At 44.2% G+C, this 25,549-nt stretch overlaps 1 protein-coding gene across 3 annotated transcripts in view; it reads right to left on the bottom strand.

The window, feature by feature from the left end:
- Nucleotides 1-25,341, bottom strand: part of CLSTN2 (calsyntenin 2) — a 1,243,607-nt gene extending 1,218,266 nt beyond the window's left edge. For all 3 annotated transcript variants that reach the window (XM_033958408.1, XM_033958407.1, XM_033958409.1), the window contains exon 1: nt 24,945-25,341. In XM_033958408.1, the coding sequence (XP_033814299.1) occupies nt 24,945-25,017 (73 nt within the window). In that variant the 5' untranslated portion in view covers nt 25,018-25,341. The remainder of the gene's footprint in view (nt 1-24,944) is intronic.
- Between the last annotated feature and the right edge of the window lie 208 nt (nt 25,342-25,549).

The raw sequence follows: 25,549 nt of genomic DNA, 5'->3' as shown, positions 1-25,549 counted from the left end.
ACACAGATTTTAAAACTTGTAGGTTTTCACTCTCACTTCACTGAAGATTTGTGCTATCTTAACCAGTTTATTGCCTCTTTTTCCTGAAATGAAGAAAAAAAGCCTCCTAAATATGCTACTGTTTTGCTTGAGCCGCTATCTGTAATGTAAAATACCCAACTGAGTCCTTGAGAAATAAATGAAATGTTTTACACAGAATGATTTAAACTGTCTCAGAAATAATTGCTAGTGGATAGGACTTTTAAATGTGATGCCTTCTACTTTACCTTTGGACTTTAAAAGTACATAGGCACCAATAGTTGAAATTATTTTTTTATTTTTTTTTGGGGGGGGAAGTATCAAACACAATACAAGTTTCACCTCACTGGACACAATGAAAGAGCTTTTTTAACATTGTGGTTGTTCAGAATCCAGCGATACCCACAAAATTGTTCACTATACTTTTGAAGATTATAAATCAGGCCCAGAAAGTCTATAGTAGTATTTGCAACAATTTTATGACAGGAGGCTACCTTGCCCTATAATTCTCTTCCACACAGCACCAATTTAACCCCCCAGATTCCCATGTCACTGCCACCTTCCCTAGGCAGCCTCAGGCCAGTGCCCCATTCTCAAAGCTCCACACCACCATACACAGCATTGGGTCACCACCATATACCCTCCGACACCAAGTTAGTGTAGCCCTGAGGCACCAAACTATTACTCCTTTTGGCATAGTCACAGGGGGGGGGGCCCTCCAACATTGGGAAGCCAGTAGATGACTAGTGGCAGTGCTAAAACCCCACCAGCCAAAGAATTTCCCTGCTGGAGCTCAGTCCATGTTGCCTGAGCAGCTGGAAGTCGGCAGGGTACTCTGGCAGCTGATGCCACTTCTACACATAGTTCAAATTCATGAACTAAGCATGTGTGAAAGTGCTGTCATCAGAGTATGAAGCAGCCTGCTGACTTCTACTGCTCAAGCAGCATGGGCTAGGTTTTAGCAAGGAAACTCTCTGGCTGGCGGGGCTTGAGCATCCCCACCAGCAAAGGTATGATGGGGGGGGGGAGGATTCAGCAATTGCAACTGCGGCAGTGAAGGAAGGGGACAGAGGAAATGCTTGGTCTACCCAATCCAACTTCAGTCCTCCCCCCCCAAAAAAAAAAAAAAAAAAAAAATCAACCTCTGGCTATGCCTCTTCATTGCTCCTTCAATCAAGTAGGTTTATGCAATTCAATTAGTGGTAGTAGGCTACCTTATAACCCCTCAGTACACCACTGTTTGGTTGGTTGGATTTTTTTTGTGTTTTGTTTTGTTTGTTTTTTTTGGGGGGGGGTCTTTCCTTGTTCTGGGTGGGCGTGGCCACTGCAATTTCTCCTACTGCAGCTCTAGTCCAAATATCTAACATGTCTCTACCAAAAGATATAAAGAGAAATGTCTCTTACTGACTTAATCTTATCAATAGGTAAGTATATACCGCTCTTGTGTTGTTACAGAGGAATGTTAGTAATGCTTTAACATAGGTTATCAATTAAATGCCATCCAGCATATAATCATTGATCAGAAAAGCCTTCCTTGTATTGATATTAGGAAGGAATGCAGCATCTGTGGCACTGACAGGATACAGCTGGAGGGAAATTGAGAAGAGAACAAGAGTGGGATGGAGTGCAGAGGAAGGAAGAAAAATGGAAAGGACTGAGATTAGAAAACATGGGAAACAGAGTTGTAGACTTGAGCTGCAGCAAGAAATACAAGAGGGGCAACGAGATTGGAGGAAGGAGAAGTGAATACTATAAAGAAGGGTATGGACAGAAAGGAATGTAGTCAATGAAAGGAAATAGAAAAACTTGTGATTAGGAAAAGTAAAAAGTGGGGGGAAAAAATGAGACCAAAGAACTCAAACACACATAAAAAGGCTGTAAAAATCCATTTCTAAATGTATATTTGAAAATGTGAAACATTTTATATAGCAACGTGGCTTTTAAATGCATAGTGATGTGAAACCAGATGGAAATGCATGCAGGACTATCACAGAAATTTCTTTATTAAGTTTTAACAGCTAATAACAGAACATCATAACTACAAAATATACTATAGCTCTACATTTCAGGATTCATACAATTTATATCTATGTCTGCTACTGCTGCCTCATATTTCCTGATTAGAGGAACTGTATTCCCACCATATATGATTTTCCAAGTCAGAATTATTGCAGCAATTCTTAATGAGCATCAGTGCTACTGAACATAAGAACATAAGCAGTGCCTCTGCTGGGTCAGACCAGAGGTCCATCATGTCCAGCAGTCCGCTCACACGGCGGCCCATCAGGTCCAGTACCTGCATATTAATCCTCTATCTATACCCTTCAATCCCCTTTTCCTTCAGGAAAACATCTAATCTTTCTTGAAACCCAATACCGTACTCTGTCCTACCACACCCTCTGGAAGCGCATTCCAGGTGTCCACCACCCTCTGGGTGAAGAAGAACTTCCTAGCATTGGTTCTGAATCTGTCTCCTCTTAATTTATCCGAATGCCCTCTCGTTCTTGTAGTTTTCGAAAGTTTGAAGAATCTGTCCCTCTCCACTTTCTCTGTGCCCTTCATGATCTTGCAAGTCTCTATCATGTCCCCTTTAAGCCTCCGCTTTTCCAGGGAAAAGAGCCCCAGCTTCTCCAATCTTTCAGCATATGAAAGGTTTTCCATACCTTTTATCAATCTCGTCGCTCTTTTCTGAACCCTTTCAAGTATCGCCATATCCTTCTTAAGATACGGCGTCCAATATTGGATGCAGTACTCCAGATGTGGGCGTACCATCACCCGATACAACGGCAGGATAACTTCTTTCATTCTGGCCTTGATAATACCTAGCATTCTGTTCGCCTTCTTAGAGGCCACTGCGCACTGTGCTGACGGTTTCATTGTCTTGTCTACCAATACCCCTAAGTCCTTCTCTAGGCTACTTTCTCCCATTACTAGCCCTTCCATCGTCTAGTTGTATCTCGGATTTCTGTTTCCTACATGCAAGACTTTACATTTCTCTACATTGAACTTCATCTGCCATCTCGTCACCCACTCCCCTGGTTTATTCAGGTCCCTTTGTAAATCTTCGCAGTCCTCTTTAGTCTTAGCCTCATTAAATAGTTTGGTGTCGTCTGCATATTTTATTACTTCGCACTTCGTCCCTGTTTCTAGATCATTTATAAATACATTGAATAGCAGCGGTCCAAGCACCGACCCCTGTGGAACACCACTGAAAATCCAATGTACAGTATACGCTTCACAATGATCTTCATTTTACATGCCTTAGTCATATTTGAGATATCCTCTTAAATACCTGATCTTGCAAAAAACATCTTAAGTTTTATAAAACTGGGATAATGTACACACATCTTAAAACAGTGGTCTCAAACTCAAACCCTTAGTGGGGCCACATTTTGGATTTGTAGGTACTTGGAGGGCCGCAGAAAAAAATAGTTAATGTCTTATTGAAGAAATGACAACTTTGCATGAGGTAAAACTCTTTATAGTTTATAAATCTTTCCTTTAACAGTTAAAGGAAAGATTTATAAACTATAAAGAGTTTTACCTCATGCAAAATTGTCATTAACTATTTTTTCTGCGGCCCCCCAAGTACCCTATTTTTTCTGCAGTCCTCACATTTAAAGTTTAATATATCTTTCCTTTCTCAAAACTGACACATTTAAATCACTATATTGAAAATAAAATCATTTTCCCTATCTTTGTTGCCTGGTGACTTTATTTTTCTGTGCATTTAACTATGTTTCCAGGATCTTCTTGTCCTTTGACTGGTTTTCTCTCCATCTTCACTTTCTGCCTTGCATCCATCTTTGGCATTAACTGCTTTCTTTCTAAATCTACGTTTCCATGTCTTACCTTCCCTTCTGTCTCTCTCTTCTTTTGTCCCTATTTCCATGGTCTGACATATCTTTCTTTCCTTTCTCTCCCTCCTTCCTTCCTTCCTTTCCCCTGGTCTGGCATCTGTCTCCTTCCCTCCCCCAACTTTTTATTTCTTTTACCTTTCCCCCTTCTTTCTGTCTTTCTCTCTCCATGCCCCCTTTCTTTCTGTCTTTCTCTCTCCATGCCCCTTTCTGTCTGTGTCCCATCTCCCCTCTTTCTTTCTGTCTCCCTGTCCCCCCTTTCTTTCTTTACTTCTCCCTGCCCTCCCCCAAGCCACTACCATCGGGGAACAAGACAGCGCCCGAGGTCTTACTTCTCCCTGGCCTCCCCCAAGCCACTACCTTCGGGGAACAGGCCGCCACCGCTGCAATCGGGGAACAGGCCGCGCCGAGGTCTTAACTCTCCTTGCTTATCTTCCCCAGCGCGGGGCCGACCAATTCTCGCCACCCGAAGTCAATTCTAAAATCGGGGAGGGACTTCCGGGCCAGCCAGGCAGCGATTGGCCTGTTCCCCAATGGTAGTGGCTTGGGGGAGGGCAGGGAGAAGTAAGACCTCGGGCGCTGGCCTGTTCCCCGATTGCGGTGGCTTGGGGGAGGGCAGTTGGAAGGGAAGTAGATTGGAGACCCCTGCTTTAGTCAAGGTCAGATTGCGGGCCGCAAAATAGTCCCTGGGGGGCCGCATGTTTGAGACCGCTGTCTTAAACCAAGCATGTGTAAATAGCAAGAGGACATAGTCTCAAGTACATTTTGGGCAGGATAAGGACATGTCAAGTTCAGATGTTTAGTCCCCATTTCAGAAGGGGGCTAACCCCTTAATTCTATAATATTGCACATCCAAATTTGAGACTAATGCACAAATTTACAAGTGCAATTTATAGAATAGGGTCAGTTAATTGCATAAATTAATAATTAGATGATAATTGGTCTTAACCAATTATTAGCTACTAGTGTTAAAGCCCGTTATATTAACGGGTGCTAGAAAGCAGCCCCCTTTCTCTCTCCCCCTCCAGTTCTTCCCTGACTGTCTCTCCGTGGCCCCCTTCTGTCTTCCCTCCCCCAAGCACAGCTGTCTGCCTCCCAGCACACCCCTCCCCCATAGCAGGCCCCTTTCCCTCTCCCCCTCCAGTTCCTCCCTGACTGTCTCTCTGTGGCCCCCCTTCTGTCTTCCCCCCCCCCCCAAAGCAAAGCTGTCTGGCTCTCAGCATACCCCTACCCCAAAGCAGCCCCTTTCCCTCTCCCCCTCCAGTTCCTCCCTGACTGTGTCTCCATGGCCCCCTTCTGTCTCCCCTCCCCCAAGCAAAGCTGTCTGGCTCTCAGCATACCCCTACCCCAAAGCAGCCCCATACCCCTCTCCCCCTCCTTTGAGAATTTTTACCTGCATGGGACACCTGCAGCACCGGCACCATACCCTCCAGCCGTTCCTCTGAAACTGCCACCACCGCTCAACTCCTTCACGCGCCGGCTGCCTACATGCTGTTGAGGCTGCCGCGCACCGTCCCCGCAGTCTGGCCGGCTCCCTTAGTCCCTTGCCGCTTCCCTCCCCCTTCCCTTCCAGCAGTCCCGACAAACGTGCAGACTCCATCAGCGGTCGCAGCACTCTAAACATGCTGCTTCGCAGCCTTCTACTGCCCTGATTTGCTCTGCCGTATAAAAAAATTGTACAGTATACCGACACACACACAAACCCACCCACAAGGACTTCAGGGACCAGACGGACTCCATCTGACCAGTAGGGGTAAGAAAGTCTTCGGACACCGACTAGCCCGCCTGCTTCACAGGGCTTTAAACTAGGTAAGTCGGGGGAGGGTACCCATTCACATATTAGTGCAGAAAGGAATTATCCTGATGAGGTGAGTCGAAACTCCGCTTCCATGTCCAAGGTAAGTACCCACATTTCAAACAGTTCTTTGGGAGTCACACCGACTCGGGTAGGATACGCCTCACAGGGACTTAGCAAACACAAGATATGGAGGGCCATGTATGTCAATGCACACAGTTTAGGTAACAAAATTCTAGAATTGGAGGCTGAAATAACGAATGCCGACCTAGATGTGGTGGCAATATCTGAAACTTGGTTCACGGACTCACATGGGTGGGATATGGCTATACCGGGCTACAATCTACTTCGTCAGGACAGAGAGGGCAGGTTAGGAGGGGGGGTAGCTCTATACATTAAAGAGGACATCAAAACCACCAGGATCACAGATGTCAAGTACACCGGGGAGTCCCTCTGGGTAAACCTGGCAAGAGGCAGAGAAAAATGCCTGTATCTAGGTGTGGTTTACAGACCCCCAAGACAACTGGAAGACATGGACGCAGAATTAATTGAAGAGATAGAGAATATCACTCTACGAGGAGAAGCTGTACTGCTAGGGGACTTCAATATGCCTGATGCAGACTGGAACTCATTTTCAGCGACAACCAGCGGTAGCAGGAGGCTCTTAACCTCCATAAAGGGAGCACGTCTCAAACAAATGGTAACGGAGCCCACTAGGGCCCAGGCGATCCTCGACCTGGTACTCACCAACGGGGAAAGCGTTTCAGAGGTCTCAGTAGGTGATACGCTAGCCTCCAGCGACCACAATATAGTATGGTTCAACCTTAGGAAAGGCTTCCCTAGATCAAACACGAAAATAAAGGTACTCAATTTCCGGGGAACAGACTTCGCACGCATGGGAGATTTCGTCCATCAGACGCTGCAGGACCAAGCGGAGACCGATGATGTAGAAGCTAAGTGGTTAACACTGAAATCAACCATACATGAAGCAACTAGCCGCTTCATAAAATCAGTAAATAAACGACAAAGAAACAATAAACCCCAATGGTTCACCGCGGAGATCTCGCACCTCATTAAAGAGAAGAAAAAAGTGTTTCTCTCCTACAAGCGCACGGAGAAAAGAGAGGCAAAAGTAGAATACAGGACCAGGTCTACAGCGGTCAAAATGGCAGTTAGGGAGGCAAAACTTCGAGTGGAAGAAATTCTGGCAAAAAACATTAAAAAGGGGGACAAATCCTTCTTCAGGTATATTAGTGACAGAAAAAGGAACACAGGCGGGATAGTACACCTTAGAAGACCGGACGGAAGTTACGTGGAAGCAGATTCCGATAAAGCCGAACTACTGAATGAATACTTCTGCTCAGTCTTCACCTGTGAGGCACCGGGACACGGTCCCCAGTTGAAGGCAACACAAAGCACAGAAGACCCGTTTCAGAATTTTGAGTTCACACCAGGTGAAGTTTACAGTGAACTGGCAAGACTCAAGGTGAACAAAGCCATGGGACCAGACAATTTGCACCCAAGAATGCTCAGAGAATTGAGCGATGTCCTGGCGAAACTGTTGGCTGAGCTATTCAATCTCTCCCTAAGTAAGGGGAAAGTTCCTCTGGACTGGAAATTAGCTAATGTCGTTCCTCTGCATAAAAAGGGTTGCAGGGCAGAGGCTGCGAATTATAGACCGGTGAGTCTCACATCAATAGTGTGCAAACTCATGGAAACACTAATTAAAAGCAAATTGGACACGATCTTGAATGAAGGGAATCTTCGGGATCCCAGTCAGCATGGATTCACCAAGGGTAGGTCCTGCCAATCTAATCTCATCAGCTTCTTTGACTGGGTAACAAGAAAGTTGGACTTGGGAGAGTCTTTGGACGTCGTGTACCTGGACTTCAGGAAAGCTTTTGACAGTGTCCCACACCGCAGGCTGCTAAGCAAGATGGAATCGATGGGGTTAGGAGAGACACTAACTGCATGGGTCAATGATTGGCTGAGTGGCAGACTTCAGAGGGTGGTGGTTAATGGTACCCTCTCTAAAACATCGGAGGTGACCAGTGGAGTGCCGCAGGGCTCGGTCCTGGGTCCACTCCTTTTCAACATATTCATAGGGGATCTGACTCAAGGGCTTCAAGGTAAAATAACACTATTCGCCGATGACGCCAAACTATGTAATATAGTAAGTGAATGCAGTTTACAGAATTATATGGCGCAGGACCTGCTTACATTGGAAAGTTGGTCCTCAACCTGGCAGCTAGGCTTCAATGCTAAGAAATGTAAGGTCATGCACCTCGGAAGCGGAAATCCATGCAGGACGTACTTCTTGAACGGAGAAACTTTAACTAGGACTTCAGCAGAACGAGATTTAGGAGTAATCATCAGTGCAGACATGAAAACTGCCAATCAAGTGGAGAAGGCTTCATCTAAGGCAAGGCAGATATTGGGTTGTATCAATAGAAGTTTCGTCAGCCGAAAGCCTGAAGTCATAATGCCATTGTACAGGGCCATGGTGAGACCTCATCTGGAGTACTGTGTGCAATTCTGGAGGCCACATTACAGTAAAGATGTGCGCAGAATTGAATCGGTTCAACAGACGGCCACCAGGATGATCTCTGGGCTCAAGGGTCTCTCGTACGAAGAGAGACTGAACAAATTGCAGCTCTACACTCTTGAGGAACGTAGGAAGAGGGGAGACATGATCGAAACATTTAAGTACCTCACGGGACGTGTCGAAGTGGAAGATGATATTTTCTTTCTCAAGGGACCCTCAGCCACAAGAGGGCACCCGCTCAAACTGAGGGGCGGAAAATTTCATGGCGACACCAGAAAGTATTTCTTCACAGAGAGAGTGGTTGATCATTGGAACAAGCTTCCAGTGCAGGTGATCGAGGCAGACAGTGTGCCAGACTTTAAGAATAAATGGGATACCCATGTGGGATCCCTACGAGGGTCAAGATAAGGAAATTGGGTCATTAGGGCATAGACAGGGGGTGGGTAAGCAGAGTGGGAAGACTTGATGGGCTGTAGCCCTTTTCTGCCGTCATCTTCTATGTTTCTATGTTTCACCCCAAACTAGTAGACAAGTTTATTTTTCAAGCACTATTCTTATAAACTTTAATGACCTAGAAACCACCACTACAACTAATGTCTTCTTAAGTCAAATCGTAGTACGATTAATATATATTCACAAAGCAAATTCTATAGCACCCATGACCAAAAATAAAAAAAGAGACTATAGCATTGCTGAGGTCAGTACTTCATTCTAGATTGCTGCACTACTAAAATCTACTTACCGGTAAGTAAAATGGAAATTAGAAAGTGGACTCAAAAATGATAAGTTCTCAATTCACTTGATAGAAGCATACACAGTTGAAACCCGATGAAATCCTCACCACCTGTACTATATGCATTGCTATACATACATGTAGTAGAAACTGGATTATTGTTCCACGTAGAATCTTGCAAAAAAATTTAATGGGCTTTTTTGTTGTTGTGCTTATTTGGTCAGTATGCACACTGTGCATGAAAAGATAAAGAAAAATGTGAGGCATTTTCTTACAAGCCTAGTCAATTGACTTTAGTGCAGCTTTTAACATCCATAGAACCAAGCAAAATTGGTTTTCAGCTATTGTATTCAAAGCCACAGTATCCAGGCAAAACTGAACTGCTATGTTTCAGAGTGCTTCTAAGTACATTCCACTAGCAAATCTTTCCTGCTGTTCTACCATTTCTCTGTCTTCTCAGTTTTTCTGGTAGGTGTCAGTTTTCAAGGTAGATTTTTTTTTTTTTGCCATAAATACAAAGATGAAAATTGATTCTGTAAGACTCCTTGACAAGAATTCCTGCATTTCTTGACGTTTTATCAGCTGAACTAGCTCGTATCTACTAGTTCAGTGGTTCTCAACCTTTCTTCTGTTACGACATACCTGAAGACAATGTTCGTGTATGTGACACAGAGAACATAAAAATTCACAGCTGAAAAAAACATGCCTAAATATTTCATTGTTTAAAAATTTTATTCAACTTATAACCCTATTCTAAACTTAGAATTACCATATATATTTGAATATAAACTGAAATTTTGGGGCCAATAAAAAGGTTCAGAAATGGGGGTCTCAGTTTATATTGAGGTCAGCACCTACCCCCCTCACAGACCTTGCAGGCCTCACCCGGGCCTGTAAGTCCTGGTGGTCCAGCGGTGATTCAGGATGGGAGGGATCCCTCCTGCCTCCTGTCCCAGCCGACTCTGACACATCCTACCTCCCTCCCACCTCCCAGACTTTTAAGAAACCTACCATTAAAGCCCTGGTGATCCAGCGGTGAACCAGGGCAGGAACGATCCATCTACGCACCTGCCCTCATGTAGAGCCGATATCTGAATGGCTGCCATGAGTTCTCGTGGCAACCTTGTGAGTTCCCACAGTCTCAAGAGATTGCCACAACCTCTAGTTTATATTCAAGTGAACCTTTTTTCCTCCTTTTTGAGGGGGAAAAAGATCACCTCAGTTTATATTTGGATCGGTTTATATTCAAGTATATACGGTAATCACACAATTGTGATTTTTTTTAATCACATGATTAATCACATAAAACATCCCCTCCACATTTCCTCCTTTACAGTACAATATCTAGATAGCAGATGAAAATATTCAAAACTGCCATATTTCAATTACTAAACTAAAAATAAAATCCATTTATCTTATTTATTTAATTCATCTTCTAGCCCGTTGTCCCCAAAGAGCTCTTCTCTTCATTCCTCACAATCCAGCAGCACTCTCTCTCTTACTCAAACCGCTCCCCCCTCCCTTCACTCATGGTCTTGTATCTTCCCTTCTCTCCAGCCCCCCTCATAGTCCTGTATTTTTACTCTCTCTTCTTGCCTTCTTCCCCACCAAAAGGTCAAGCACCTCTCTCTGCTTCCATGTCCAGCTCCTCTCCACCCCTCCCCCCTACCCAATACCTTTTCCTCAGCCTCTGCTCCCCCTCAGTCTAACAACTCTCCCTCTACCCCTCCGCCCTCAAGCACACCCCGTTTTCCTTAGCCAGCTTCCCCAGGTGCCAACCAGCCAGCTAGCACCTTTTCAATCCCCCATCAACCACTCTCCTCTCACCTGAAGCTTTTAAAATCATATTCTTTGCCGGCAGCAACAGTGACAATGCTAGCTTGCTACCCAATCTGACACAGAGCCTTTCCTCACTCAGGTCCCACCATAAACAGGAATTTGCATCAGAGTACCGTAACCTGGCTGAGGAAAGGCTCCAGGTTGGCTCGGGCAGTAAGCTAGCACTGCCGCTGTTTCTGCCAGCAAAGAACGGGATTTTAAAAGCTGCAGGTGAGAGGAGGGGGTCTGAGGGGGACAGAAAAGGTGCTGCACTTATGAGGGAATAGGGGTTGTGGTGAGGGGGTGGGGGGGTTTCCAGGAAGTTACAGGGGTAGGGGAGGAGGAATGCAATTAGCACATTAAAATTATTGACACAAGTTAAAAAAAAAAAAAATTTTCTGTTCAAAATATTTTATTGGTTTTAGAAAAGCAAAAAACACAAGTTAAAATTTTAACACTTTAAACATGTGCTAAATGCGCTGCCCTATATGCAACATCAATTCCAGATTTTTCACTTGTCACACAACAAAACAAATATACAATACATTAAAATTATGGTGTCATCCTCAGTAACAGCAACACAAAATCCCTCCACTCTCAGCTACTATGAAGCAACAGAAACCCTGCAAATATGCTACTCAGAAACTATATTGCAAACAGCAGACCTGCAACATGAGATTACACGGAAATACTTTTAAAACCAATAGGAGGAAATTTTTTTTCACTCAGAGAATAGTTAAGCTCTGGAAAGCGTTGCCAGAGGATGTGGTAAGAACGGATAGCTGGTTTTAAGAAAGGTTTCAACAAGTTCCTGGAGGAAAAGTCCATAGTCTGTTATTGAGAAAGACATGAAGGAAGTCGCTGCTTGCCCTTTATTGGTAGCATGGAATATTGCTACACCTTGGGTTTTGGCCAGGTACTAGTGACCTGGATTGATGGACCATTGGTCTGACCCAGTAAGGTTATTCTTATGTTCTTATGTTTACTTGGGGCTGCAGGCAGCAGTTATTATTGGAGGTAGTTGGGAAACAGAAATCGGGACCAGTTATGGGGATTTCAAGAACTCTTAAGATTGCTGGTCTTCCCAGCTTGCAGTTAATGATGGTTGTAAAGGAAATACATGCTTGCTGTCTACACCAAAATACTTGTGATACACCCCATCTCTTGGGGACGCAATAGTTGAGAACCACTGTACATGGCTTTGTGTAATATTTGGTTTTAAAATTTGCTTTTACGTGGTCTGCATACAGGTCACAATTCATTAACACTTATTCCCAATTTTTCTAGAAAGTGTGATTAAGCCATTATCACCCACAGTTTGTATAATACCTCCTCTATGGGTGTGGGGGGGGATCAACTTTGATTAATCAAGTTCATCGAGCTCTATGATTCCCACCTATATTAACAGAGATGGCAGAGTAAGTACAAATGAGGATCATTGAACTTAAAATTAAGTAATACTGGAGATGCTTTCAAATGTGTTTTCTTTGCACAAAGCAAGAAAGAGATTCTACACATAAAACCATGAAGAGATTTTTTTTTTTTTTTTTTTTTAGAACAGTAGAAACAGATATATGGGAATCAATATTCAAAGTGACATAACCAGCCAGAAATATCTCCTGGCCTGTTAAATCGCTTGTTTTGGGCTAACCAGCAATATTTAGCAATACTTAACTGGATAACGACACTGAAAACGTCCTGTTAGTGCCCACGAAACAGGCTATTTTGTGGGTATTCAGGGGGCAAAGTCACAACTGGACAGTTAAATGCTGATACACAACACTTAAACGGCCATGGTAGCTGCATAAATCAGACTGCATCCAAGTTAATCTTATCTCTATGAAGTTCACCATAGCTGGTTAAGTGATTAATATCCCACTTAACCTGCTATGTTTTCTCACCAGCTCTGTATACTGGGAAATTTAATGCTGGAGCCCTACTTCAACAAAACAATACATGTTAGGATATGCGCAGATTAGTTATGATACACAGTAACCACCAAAATATTTTAAAAATTAACTATTAAAAGAAAAGGAAACAATGGGGCTCATTTTCAAAAAAGATAGACATCCAAAATATTGGCATAAACTGCAATCTGGACGCCTTACTAGTCAAAATGTCCAAGTGGGCATTTTCAACACTGACTTATAGATGTCTTTCTGGTCATTTTGTCTCCAGTGCATCTAAATCTCAAGGGAGCGTGAGATTTAAGGTGGGCTTAACACTTGGACATTTTACAGCAATAATCAACATTTTACAAAACGTCCAGGGCACAATTTGGACATTTGGGGCTAGACCTGTTTTTAAAATGAATAATGGCCAAAAAGGTAATCACAAACTGAGCAGATGACCACTGGAGGGATGAAAATATGGCACCCACACACTCCCCCTGTGGTCATTGACCCCCTACCTCCCCCCCCCCCAAAAAAAAAAAATTATATATATCTGCATGAAACAGTACATATCTGTCTCTATGACAACTGCAGGTACTATGGCCAGTCCCAGTACAGCTGCAAGCAGGTCTCTGGAGGTCACTGCAAAGAAGGGAGCCCAGACCCATAGGCCACCCTAACTAGTACACTTGTGGTGAAAAGTGCGAGTCCACCAAAACCCACTGTACTGTGATACTGTACAGTATAGGTGATACCTGCAGGTATAAGGGCTATTGGGGTGGTAAACTGGTAGGTATAGTAGATTTTGAGGGAGTTTTGTAGGGCTCAACATATAATATATGTGGGTTATGGTGAAATGTGTACTTGGCACCCTTAATGTGAAGTTCACATCAGTGCTCCCTAGGGTGTTCCACTGCTCTGCTGGCGTGTCTGTGTAGCCAGTCCATTAAAAATGCCGGATCCTCCTACATGCAAATGGCTTGTTTTGGACATTTTTAATTTAGACTTTTTTTTTTTTTTTTAATAACAGCAAACAAAATTTGACGTCTAACTGGACAAAACATCTGGCTGGGCCATTTTTTTAAAAAATAAGATGAACAACTTGTGGGTTCAAAAATAGGCATTTTCTCCACCTGATACTTGGACGTTTTTCTCACGTCCAAAGTCGGACTTAGACATTCCAATCGAAAATGCCCCTCAATGTGTCCAAGAGACAGCATAGTCATTATTCTCATGTAGCTATTTAGGTTTATTTTTAAAAAATTGTTTGGTAGAAAACTCTAACTATATCAAGATGGAACTATAATTTCTGTTTAATACATATAGGGCTCCTTTTACGAAGGAGCGTAAGCGGTTTAACGCGTGTAATAGTGCACGCTAAACCGCTGGATGCTCTAGCCGCTACTGCCTCCTCTTGAGCAGGCGGTAGTTTTTCAGCTAGCGTGGGGGTTAGCGCGTGATTAAAAGTCACGTGCGTTAAAGCCGCTACCGCAGCTTCGTAAAAGGAGCCCATAGTAAGAAATACTATTTGCAAATTATGTACGCTATAGTAATAGTGTGGCATTAGTGTGCATTGCTAGTTAATGAGCTCCTTAATTAAGTGAAAACTTTCTGCTATCGTCAACTAATAAACAACATCACTATGACATAAAAATAGTGTTTCTTAGCATACCATATGAAAAAGTTGTCTTAATAAACATCTTTCTTCTAACCCTGCAATACAGGAATGACCAATTTTTTTTTTTTTTTTTACTTACAACAAAAGCCCATCAAAACTGTGGTCAGACATCATAGGTGGATGCTCTCATTGAGAATAGGGGTAAAGTTGTTGCCTTAGGGGAAAAAAGTGCACAACTTGTAGCCCTGGTACCCAGGGTAGATAATAAATACCCCACCTTACAATATTCAGCCTGTAGCTATCAAGCTTTTGGAAAGTGCTGACTGCCATGGGTAGAATTAGGTCAGAAGTTACCCAAGTACAGCCTATAGTCAGTGCCATACCCAAACAGCTAACCAAAACACAATCTAGACTGCATTATAGGCTAAATATAGTAAATGACACCCAAATTTGCCAAATAAATGAGCACTGAGTGCAAAGCCCTATTCTATAAAAGGCACTCCAAGTTGGATGCCATTGATTGAATAACGCTTAGCACCGAAATCCACACCCAAGTTTGGGTGTGAGGATTTACACCAACTGAAATCTGCTCAAACCCAAATTAGGAATGGATCTTCCATATTCTACAACACTGTGTGCAAATTCTAGAAATGCCCCTAAATCAGTGTTCCCTCTAAGCTGTGCACCCTTTGGTAAAAGGCCTCACGATTGCACAGCCCCACCCTATTCTGCCACCACTACTGCTGCTTTCTCGAACCAGCAGCAGTAGTGGCAGCAAACCGAAATCCAACCATCGCAGGACCTTCCTGCACCTACCTACAACTGCATATCTGCCCCCCAACATCACTTCCTTGTTCTGGGGAAAAGCCGGTAGCCATGTGTAGGTGCAAGAAAGCCCCACAATGCCAGGATTTCAGTTTGCTGCCAGTGTCACTGGTTCAAGAAAGAAGCAGCAGTGGTGGGAAGTTGAGGGGGCAGGAAGATGCACGAAGTGGGGTGGAAAGTGAGAGAGAGAGAGAGAGAAAAAAAAAAAAAAAAAGAGGGGAGCAGATGCTGGACGAAAGTGGGGAGGGAAGAGAGCGAGAAGGGGGTAAAGAAAGAGGGCTCATGTTGGATAGACGGAGGGAATAATAAAAAAAAAAAAGGATACATGCTGGCTGGGGGAGGAAGAGGACAGAGTGAGATACTAGGGAGCTGAGAGAAAGAGGTGGCAAACTGTAGGTAGACAGTGCAAAATAAGAGAGGGAAATTGAGGACTAATAGTAAGAAGGAATTTAATCTAGACAGAGGGCTAAGCAGCAATATTCTGCGGCACTTAACTAGACAGTGCCACATTTAGTACATGGAGCCAAAAATTATTGCCCAGAAAAAATTCATGTTCAGTGCTACTCTGTAAAGGGTGCTCTCAGTTGAGCGTTCTTTATAGAATAGTGCAAATTCCCCAACTTTGGGAACAAGGAATTACAACTACTGAAATCTGGTGTAAATCCTGGTGCAAACCTTGGACGCACTACCCCCAAATTCCATAACACTGCACATAATTCTTTGGAATGCCCCTGACCTGCCCTTGCCTCTCCCATAGCCACATACGCTGTTCTCTCTGAGTGGGCGTCCTGCAACTAATCTAATCTAATGCTTGGCTTTGTATACCGAGACTTCAATCGAGGAAAGCTCGTCTCAGTTTACAATAGTTAGTTTAGGCAATAAGAACTATAGAGAAGGAGATATCAAAGAGAATTAGTTACCAAAATGCTTAATTGCTTACTGCATTGTTGCTTTAATATTGTGTTTTTAATCTAGACCAGCATATCAAACTGTGTGCCGCCCAAGATTCCAGGTGTACTGTGAGATGCTGGGGACGAGGAGAGGCACTGGCCGACTGCCTACAAGACATGCCTCCCACAGTGAGAGGCACATCCTGTAGGCAGTCAACTGGCGCCAGCATCTCTCCTTCTCTTCGCACCTCCTCCCTTTCCAGCAACCCCCCACTAGCAACTCAGGGCCCCATCTGGAGTGCCTTTGTGCATGCAAGGACCTCAATGCGATGACATCATGCATGCACATGACATCATCACGTTGACGCCCATGCACTTCTAGTTGCCCTTGAGCCGCAGCTTTGCAAAGTTTGCGAGACACTGATCTAGAGGGATAGCCAGGTTCCACTGGCACCTGCATAGTTTGCCTGTCCCTCACTACCAAAAACGAGACAGTGAAACAGTACCCCCCACTGGCAGAACTGTAGGTGGAGGATTCCCATTCAGATTAGAGGGAAGAGTGGCCATGTCCCCTTTTGGAATGTGTGCAAGATGATTTGGATGTGAATCCTTGTAGGATCACACACTGCCAGATCTGTACACAAATCCAAATTAGAAGCAATTAATCTCAATGACTGTTAATGGCTTGTTAACTAATTTATTTGCATGTGGATCTCATACAAATTTGGGCGCCATTTATGGAATCCAGAGGAAGATAACTGAGCAAATGTCTTTCTTAATAACTGAAACCAATGAGAGAGAGAGAGTTAACTAGACAATATGCAACATGTTCTAAATTTGTCTGCTCTATGGCAACAAGCTAATACTTATTTTTATAGCACTTATGGACATAATCAGCACTGTACAACGTGGAAAATATTTAGGTCCAATATGTTCCTGTCCCAAACAGCTTATAATCTGAGTGGGCACCAAGATGAGAAATGGTAGATAAAGCAATTTGCACAAGGTTACAGAATGTCAGTGGCAAATGCATGAATTGACCCGTATTCCCTAAAAATAAACACCTGACTTTAAAAAAAACCCCAAAAAACAGTATTTCTTCATGAAAAAGAAGAAATTTCATGAAAGGTTGAAATATGTTACAGCATAGAAGTGGCTTAGAATCAAATACATTTAACTTAGTATGGTAGATATATGTATCTTGCTGTTTTCTATCATGTGCTCTGCAGGTCCTTATTGCATTCAGTGGGACCTAGTTACTAATAAGATGATATGTTAACAGCATTTGCAAAGATCTACAAACCACAGGTATCAGATAAGCAAGAAGCAAACCAATATGAAAGATCATGGTTTATTGATTACAGTCATCCAAAGTGGCCATGTTTCACCCTAAGGCTGCATCAAGAGTTAAGGCAAGAGGTATTCCAAATATTTAGATGTAGTATTGAGAGGATTTATGATGTAGATGAGAGGATGTAGATGAGAGGATGTAGATGTAGATGAGAGGATTTATGAGTATACCAGGTTTCAGCAGGCTTAAGTCCTTGCACTCACAAATTAGATGCAGGAATCTGCTCTAAGCACTATTCTATAAAGCATGCTTAGCCTGAGCCACCCTTTTTAGAAGATCACTTAAGCCCCAATTCTGTAAACTGCACCTAACTTTTGGCGTGGTTTAGGTGTCCGATTTAAGTGGTTAACGAGCGATTTAAGGGTCTGAACAAGCATTAATTGGACTTAGAGGTAGGCGTCACGTTTGCGTCGTCAGAATATAAACGCTAGGTAGACGCAAATTTTGGGGAAAACTCGCGTCCAAGTAAGTAGATGTGGGCATAACGAGGGCGTAACTTGGGCATAGTTAAGGATAGGAACCACATAGAAGCTAGTTGGGCGACAGACCGCGTCTAAATATCATGGAAATTGTAGGTGAATGAAAAGCTGGTCTAAGTGTGGTTTCTGCTTGGGCTGAACTCAGGTTTCTATAGGTGGAACACAGACGTGCTTTGGGCTTCCGAAATGATATATTCTACATAGACCTCAGGAATCCGTTTTTTCCTCCTTTTTCCCCTTCTAATAGATTTAATAAGCCACCATATCAATATAAACATATTGCATGGAGAAAATAGTATTTTAACACATTGAGCTACATCAGCTTCTAATCAGGTGGATCTCACTGCTCTGTCATATCATAGTTGACTGACCTGACTATGTATCATATGCTTAGGAATATCACAGTTACCACAAAAAAAGCATTTGTGGCTCACCAAGTTAATGCACCTTGTTGCACCTTGTCCATTTTCTCAAGCTCACCGGTTCAAATCCCACCTTCACTAATTTTAACAACTTCCTAACAGCTTCCTATTAGCTGTCATAAGAAGGTCTAGATGGTGGACTTTGCCATTTTTATCAGCACATTTCCATTTCCAGGCAAACTTATTTTCACCTTCCCATGGCTAGGACATCCTAAGCTGTTATGGGAGGAAACTTCTCCTCTGACAGAGCAAAGCCATTTGTGGCTCACCAAGTTAATGCACCTCGTCCATCTTCTCAAACTTACCAGTTCAAATCCCATCCTCACCTTCACTCATTTTAACAGCATCCTAACAGCTCTCATAAGTGGTGGACTTTGCTGTTTTTCATCAGCATTCTGCAGTTTGCAGGCACAGGTGCATCAGATACATTCATCTGCTCTCAGCTACAAGCCATTGTGGTAGGAATGTATTTCTTTTTATGCAATATCCACACAGGGCAACAGGTATAAGAGTTTACTAAAACTTCAGAGGGCTTGGACAGGTGTTGAAGGAAGGTACATGTTTTGAGATGTATCCTAGAGACATTAGTATCGGTAAATTCAGCCTGGCTTGAGAATTGGGGTGTGTGTGTTGGGGTGGGGGAAGAGGTTTAGGATGAGAGAGAACAGGCTGCTTTAGACATCTGAGATTTGCTGCAGATCATTTTAAAGATCAACTCAAATATGTTTAAGCAAAAGAATGGCTAAAGAGTTTGAAGGTTTTCTGGTAGAAAAATGAATATCAAATATTTGCTAACCGCACTCAAGATTTGAACCCCTGATGTATGGAAGATAAAAGCAGTGCTTTAAGGCATAGAGCTATAGAGGGAACGTCATTTAGAATTTGGTAACAGAGCCTCTACATACTAAGCAGATGAGAAATGGCTTCTTGGTCAAAGCTTTGAGAAGTAAAGGAAATGATTAAAAGTCAGTGCAGCCGTGTTTGCCCAAAGCACGCCCAATCAGATTTGGAAGTTTTCTGGTGGGAAGTCATAATGGTGCCTATGACATCAGATGCCACTTAGGCATGCTTAGTATAAGAAGGTCCATCAGAGCAGCGTTTTCTCTTTTAAGACTCCTATTCTGTGTTATTGCTGGGAAGGGGTAAAACGTGGACCTCGCGGATCTAAACTCGTACGGCCTTAAAAATCTGAGGTCCGTGTCGGTCCGCGTCCCTGCCACTTGTAGTTTCTGTCGTTGACAGACCTTGATGAGATTTGAGGGCTGACGGATCCATCTCAGCATAGGGAGGGAAAAGTGTTAGGATCCGTCAGCGCTAAAAATCTCTTCGAGGTCTATCAGAGCCAGAGACTAGTGCTGGAGCGGCAGAGCAGAAGCCAAGAGAGCGGGGACATAGGTTTTGGATGTGCGTTATGGAAAAGAAGTCTCCAAACTCCAGCACTAGTCTCTGGATCTGACAGACCTCGAAGAAATTTTTAGCGCTGACAGATCCTAACACTTTTCCCTCCCTATGCTGAGATGGATCCGTCAGCGACAGAAACTACATCAAGGTCTGTCAGCAACAGAAACTACATCAAGGTCTGTCAGCGACAGAAACTACAAGCGGCATGGACACGGACCTCTCAGATTTTTAAGGCCGTATGGGTTTAGATCCGCGAGGTCCGTCAGGTCCGTGAGGTCCGCGTTTTACCCCTTCCCATTATTGCTTACTTGTTACTTTTTTTGTTTTTATACTATTGAAGTATACAATTCTGAAATAATGAAGGAAAAGGATATAACAGGGCAGTGAGATCTACCTTGTTCTATCTCCTAGCAAAATTAATTGCCATTCACTACTTATAAGGAGCAGTATAATCAAATCAGAATTACTATTATTCTATGGCTCATTGTCTAGCACACCGGATTAGAATGAAGGTTAGCGTGTAAGCATGTCACATTTTTTTCAAAATTCACACTGATGTTCTCACTAAAACTAATATATTATAAATATCATTATCAACATGGTATGCTGTGGTTTTATTATCCTTTTAATGAAGGTATACTTTGGTTTTATTATGTTAAAGCTTATAATCCTGAAATAATGATAACAAATCAGTAAAAAACACATTTATATATATATATATATATATACCGTATTTTCACGCATATAACGCGCGCGTTATACGCGTTTTTACCTACCGCGCATACCCCTCGCGCGTTATATGCGTGAGCGCGGTATACAAAAGTTTTAAAACATAGTTCCCACCCCGCCCGACGCCCGATTCACCCTCCCAGCAGGACCACTCGCACCCCCACCCCGAACGACCACTCGCACGCGCTCCCACCCGCACCCGCATCCACGATCGGAGCAAGAGGGAGCCCAAGCCCTCTTGCCCGGCCGACTCCCCGACGTCCGATACATCCCCCCCCCCCGGCAGGACCACTCGCACCCCCACCCCGAACGACCGCCGACTTCCCGACAATATCGGGCCAGAAGGGAGCCCAAACCCTCCTGGCCACGGCGACCCCCTAACCCCACCCCGCACTACATTACGGGCAGGAGGGATCCCAGGCCCTCCTGCCCTCGACGCAAACCCCCCTCCCCCCCAACGACCGTCCCCCCCCAAGAACCTCCGACCGCCCCCCAGCCGACCCGCGATCCCCCTGGCGACCCCCACGACCCCCCCACCCCCCTTCCCCGTACCTTTGGTAGTTGGCCGGACAGACGGGAGCCAAACCCGCCTGTCCGGCAGGCAGCCAACGAAGGAATGAGGCCGGATTGGCCCATCCATCCTAAAGCTCCGCCTACTGGTGGGGCCTAAGGCGCGTGGGCCAATCAGAATAGGCCCTGGAGCCTTAGGTCCCACCTGGGGGCGCGGCCTGAGGCACATGGGCCCAACCCGACCATGTGCCTCAGGCCGCGCCCCCAGGTGGGACCTAAGGCTCCAGGGCCTATTCTGATTGGCCCACGCGCCTTAGGCCCCACCAGTAGGCGGAGCTTTAGGATGGATGGGCCAATCCGGCCTCATTCCTTCGTTGGCTGCCTGCCGGACAGGCGGGTTTGGCTCCCGTCTGTCCGGCCAACTACCAAAGGTACGGGGAAGGGGGGTGGGGGGGTCGTGGGGGTCGCCAGGGGGGTCGCGGGTCGGCTGGGGGGACGGTCGGAGGTTCTTGGGGGGGGCGGTCGTTGGGGGGGAGGGGGGTTTGCGTCGGGGGCAGGAGGGCCTGGGATCCCTCCTGCCCGTAATGTAGTGCGGGGTGGGGTTAGGGGGTCGCCGTGGCCAGGAGGGTTTGGGCTCCCTTCTGGCCCAACTACCAAAGGTACGGGGAAGGGGGGTGGGGGGGTCGTGGGGGTCGCCAGGGTGGTCGCGGGTCGGCTGGGGGGGTGGTCGTTGGGGGGAGGGGGGTTTGCGTCGAGGGCAGGAGGGCCTGGGATCCCTCCTGCCCGTAATGTAGTGCGGGGTGGGGTTAGGGGGTCGCCGTGGCCAGGAGGATTTGGGCTCCCTCCTGGCCCGATATTGTTGGGGAATCGGCGGTCCTTCGGGGGGAGGGATGTATCGGACGTCGGGGGGGGGGCATCAGGCTTTCAGGATGGGGACAGACCTTCAAGGGGGGACAGTGCACGGAAGTCAGGGGGGTGAACGGAGAGTCGGGACAGCGCACGGAAAGTCGGGGCAGTGCACGGAAGTCAGGGGGGGGTGAACGGAGAGTCGGGACAGCGCACGGAGAGGCGGGGCAGTGCACGGAAGTCAGGGGGGTGAACGGAGAGTCGGGCAGCATGCGCGGTATAATCGTGAGCGCGTTATACCAAAGTTTTTGTGCTTATCATCGTGATTTCTGCGCGCTATACACGTGTGCGCGTTTTATACGGGTGCGTGTTATTTGCGTGAAAATACGGTATATATATATATATATATATATATATATATATATATATATATCTAACATCGTAGGCGTCTATATCAGAAAAAGTGTGATTTTTGGGAACGGGTATTGGACGCCTACCCGACACCTATGTAACAGTCATTGCAATTTATGCCGCGCAAACATCTAAACCACGCCTAAAACTAGACGCAGTTTACAGAATCGGGGCCTTAGTGCAAATTTTCCCTGCACCTAAATTTGAGCAGCATTTACTGAATCTGGCCCTAATAGTGTACACTCCTTGAAACAGTGCACGCACACACTATTGGGAAACAGTGCACACTTTTCAGAAAAGCGTGCACTCTTTCTGACATAGTGCACACTATTAATTATATTGCTCCTATAAAGGGAAGAACAAAGAAAAACAAATAAATTGAAAATGCAACACAAAAAACTTTAGTTGTGCACATTAGTAACTCTAGCTGTAAATTATTTTTGGTCTGTTATGATGTATGTTACAAAAAAATGTGTACCTAAAAATAATCCAGTACTGTACATAGCTCAATGAGTAAAAAGTCTAAGAGCAACAGTAATAAAATTTGGCCCCACATAAGGCACAAAATGCTATGGAAATGATAAATAGTAGTAAGCCAAAATCCAGAGAAGCAGTGTAAAAAAAAATGGATGTGATGTCTCAATAAGTAGCAAAAAGTAAACTGCATCCAGCTTTCGGATTAAGACGTCCACTGGTAGTGATTTAAGTATTGTCATCTAAGAACACTAAAGGACAAAAATACAGTAATAGCTTTAGAACTAGTTCCCCCTTTATTGTTTGAAATCCAAAATAAGATGAAAGAGCTTGGAAATATGCATCGCAAATAGAAAAAAAAAATTTTCCCAGAATAAGAAACATTCACCTTACTTTTATATTCACATACACAGTCTATGGTCTGTCAGATTTTAAGTACAGACATGCACAACTAGTGGTAACATGAAATACAAGATGCCTGAACATCAGTGTGAGTGCTTCTCCAGCATTAAGCTTTTATTTTAAAAATTATTGCAGTGCTGAGAACGTTCTTTGCAGCCCTCCAGTGGTAAATCAGGAAGACAAACACAGGACAAATGTAGATGTTAAAGTGACTATTTTAAAATTCAACACTAATATATAAAAGTGATTGGAAGAATCACTTTCCCCACAAGAAATGATCAGATCAGGTGCCGAAATTATTGCTCCCATCTATACCAAAAGAATCAATTAGGAAAACTAAACACCCACTGGGTGGCTCATCATCACAGGCTAATTGTCCTGGAAGCACGGCATCTTGCAAGTAACAAGAGGCATTTCCTGAATTTGAAACAGGACACTCTGGGCTATGTCCAAAGAAACTTGCAATCGTTCCTAGGTGCCACTTGAAGAAAAAAAACAAAACAAAAGCTTTTAATAAGATTTCATCTCAGTGCAAGAGGGTTGCAGTAGTCACAGCTTCCCAGTACTGAAATGGGGATTAAAGTAATAAGCTAAATTATGATAATTTTCAAAACACGTAAACTGTTTTGCCAGGGTAGCGCTGTCAAACATGTATACTGCATATTTTTGTCTTATAAAAGACATGAAGAGCATAGGTAACAGATGAACTAGTAAAATGACAAACCCACTTTGCAAAAAAAAAAAAAAAAAAACCTAGTTTTTGTTTTATCTGTGTGTACACGTACAACCTGCCCATTATATCCAATCTGTATAATCTTTCACGGAAAAAAACATTCTAGATGCCACTTTATTTTGACAACATAGCTAAAAGGGGAAGAAGAGTCAACTAGGCGTGAATGTCTCCTTACGATACAGCATCCCATGAGGCTTAATTATTAACCAAGCATTCTTTCCTTCTTCCTAGCAGCCTAGATAATTTGTTTACCTCGACGAGGAAGATATCAAACTTTGACTGCTAAATTCCGATTCCTCGTCGGTGAAAAGCATTCAACGTGTGAGATCTCTAAAATTCCAACTATAATTTCAGCCATGCTGTATTCTTCGTGCTGGCTTCTTATCCAGCAGTGACTTTCTTGCACCATTGCAACGAGATGTGCAGAGTGCAGTACTGGCTTTAGAATTTAAGTTGGCATTTGGGGAAAGTTATCCAGATCGCATTCACTTTATACTCTCACACAACCAAGAACCAGGACAATTTTTTTTTTTCTACGTTTCATCATATTTATATTTATCAAGCCATTCACTACGAAGTCTTAAAATACAACTGTATCTCACTAGACACCTGATATTCCTTCCCAAGAGGGCGTTTTTTTTATAACCTTCCAAAAACCTACCCCAACATGTCTATTTCTGGGGTTACTGTCATTCCCGTGCATGAGTAAAGTCCACCTACGCTCAGCCTTCAACTTTCTGCTAACACACTTTTTAAAAAGCATTCCAAAACGCTTTGCAGGAAAATTCAAACAATTTAATACACACAGATTTTCTTTTAGTAGAACTATTTTCTTGCATTTTATATATCAATTACACAGAAAGAGACCACAAGCTTCTTATGAGATCTTTAGCAACAATTGCATTAGTCGAGAGTTCTCTCCTACAAAAGTGTCCAATAAAACCCTGCTTTTATGTAGACAGGCCACCTCAAAATAGGACAAAACATTCATTACATGCCATGCTATTTTTTTCTTCCGCGTGTTTTCATAATTCACTCCCACTAAACAAGAATAACCACCAGCAAATAAGCAGCAGCTATCAGCCATCAAACGCCACAGGGTGTCTTGACAAACTGCGCCCGGCTACAGCCCACCACTCTGCCTCCGCTGCCAGACCGAGGCAAAACTTGCACGTTATTTTCGTGTCTCACCCACCTTTGGATGCAAGAACGCGGCAAGCCTCTAGCAGAAACAGAGCCGTCACCCAGGCTATTCCGAGGCTCTTCATGGTAAGGAAGCAGGTGCCGGCACGTAGCGGTCAAAACTGCACGCGCTGCCACTCCACAATAAAGGCAGCAGCGACGGCCGCAAAACCAAGAGACGCACCGCTGGTGCAGCTTCTCCTTGCCAGCCTCCTCCGCTCGCGCTATAGTTCAAGGGTGGGGAAACAAAGAGCTCGCGCCACCTCACTGTGCTCAGTCTACACTCTACAGCTCAACGCTGATGTTCAGCCACTTTTTGCAACTACGTTGCCCAGGACTAGGTGCAGCTTGGACACGCCCCGAGTGAGCTTGACGTCACAGGGAGGAGCCTGCTGAATATTCAGGAGCTGTCTGCCAGTTTCTGTCTGGCTCTTGCGGGCAACGCGTAAAAGGGGAGGAGAGAGAAAGGCAGCTTGCGAACGGATAACATTATTTTTTTTTATTATAAGAATCTATGCGCTCTCCCCTACCCCCCAGACCAAGCTAACATCTTTTGTAATTCTGTTATAAACAATTTCTTCAATGGTGCATCCAAACTTGTCCATTTGAAAAGTAGAA

The sequence above is a fragment of the Geotrypetes seraphini genome, chromosome 9 (genome assembly GCF_902459505.1).
Source record: "Geotrypetes seraphini chromosome 9, aGeoSer1.1, whole genome shotgun sequence".
NCBI classification, from domain to species: domain Eukaryota; kingdom Metazoa; phylum Chordata; class Amphibia; order Gymnophiona; family Dermophiidae; genus Geotrypetes; species Geotrypetes seraphini.
Note: the sequence above shows the minus strand (reverse complement) of the source record. Positions and strands in the feature narration are given on the sequence as shown.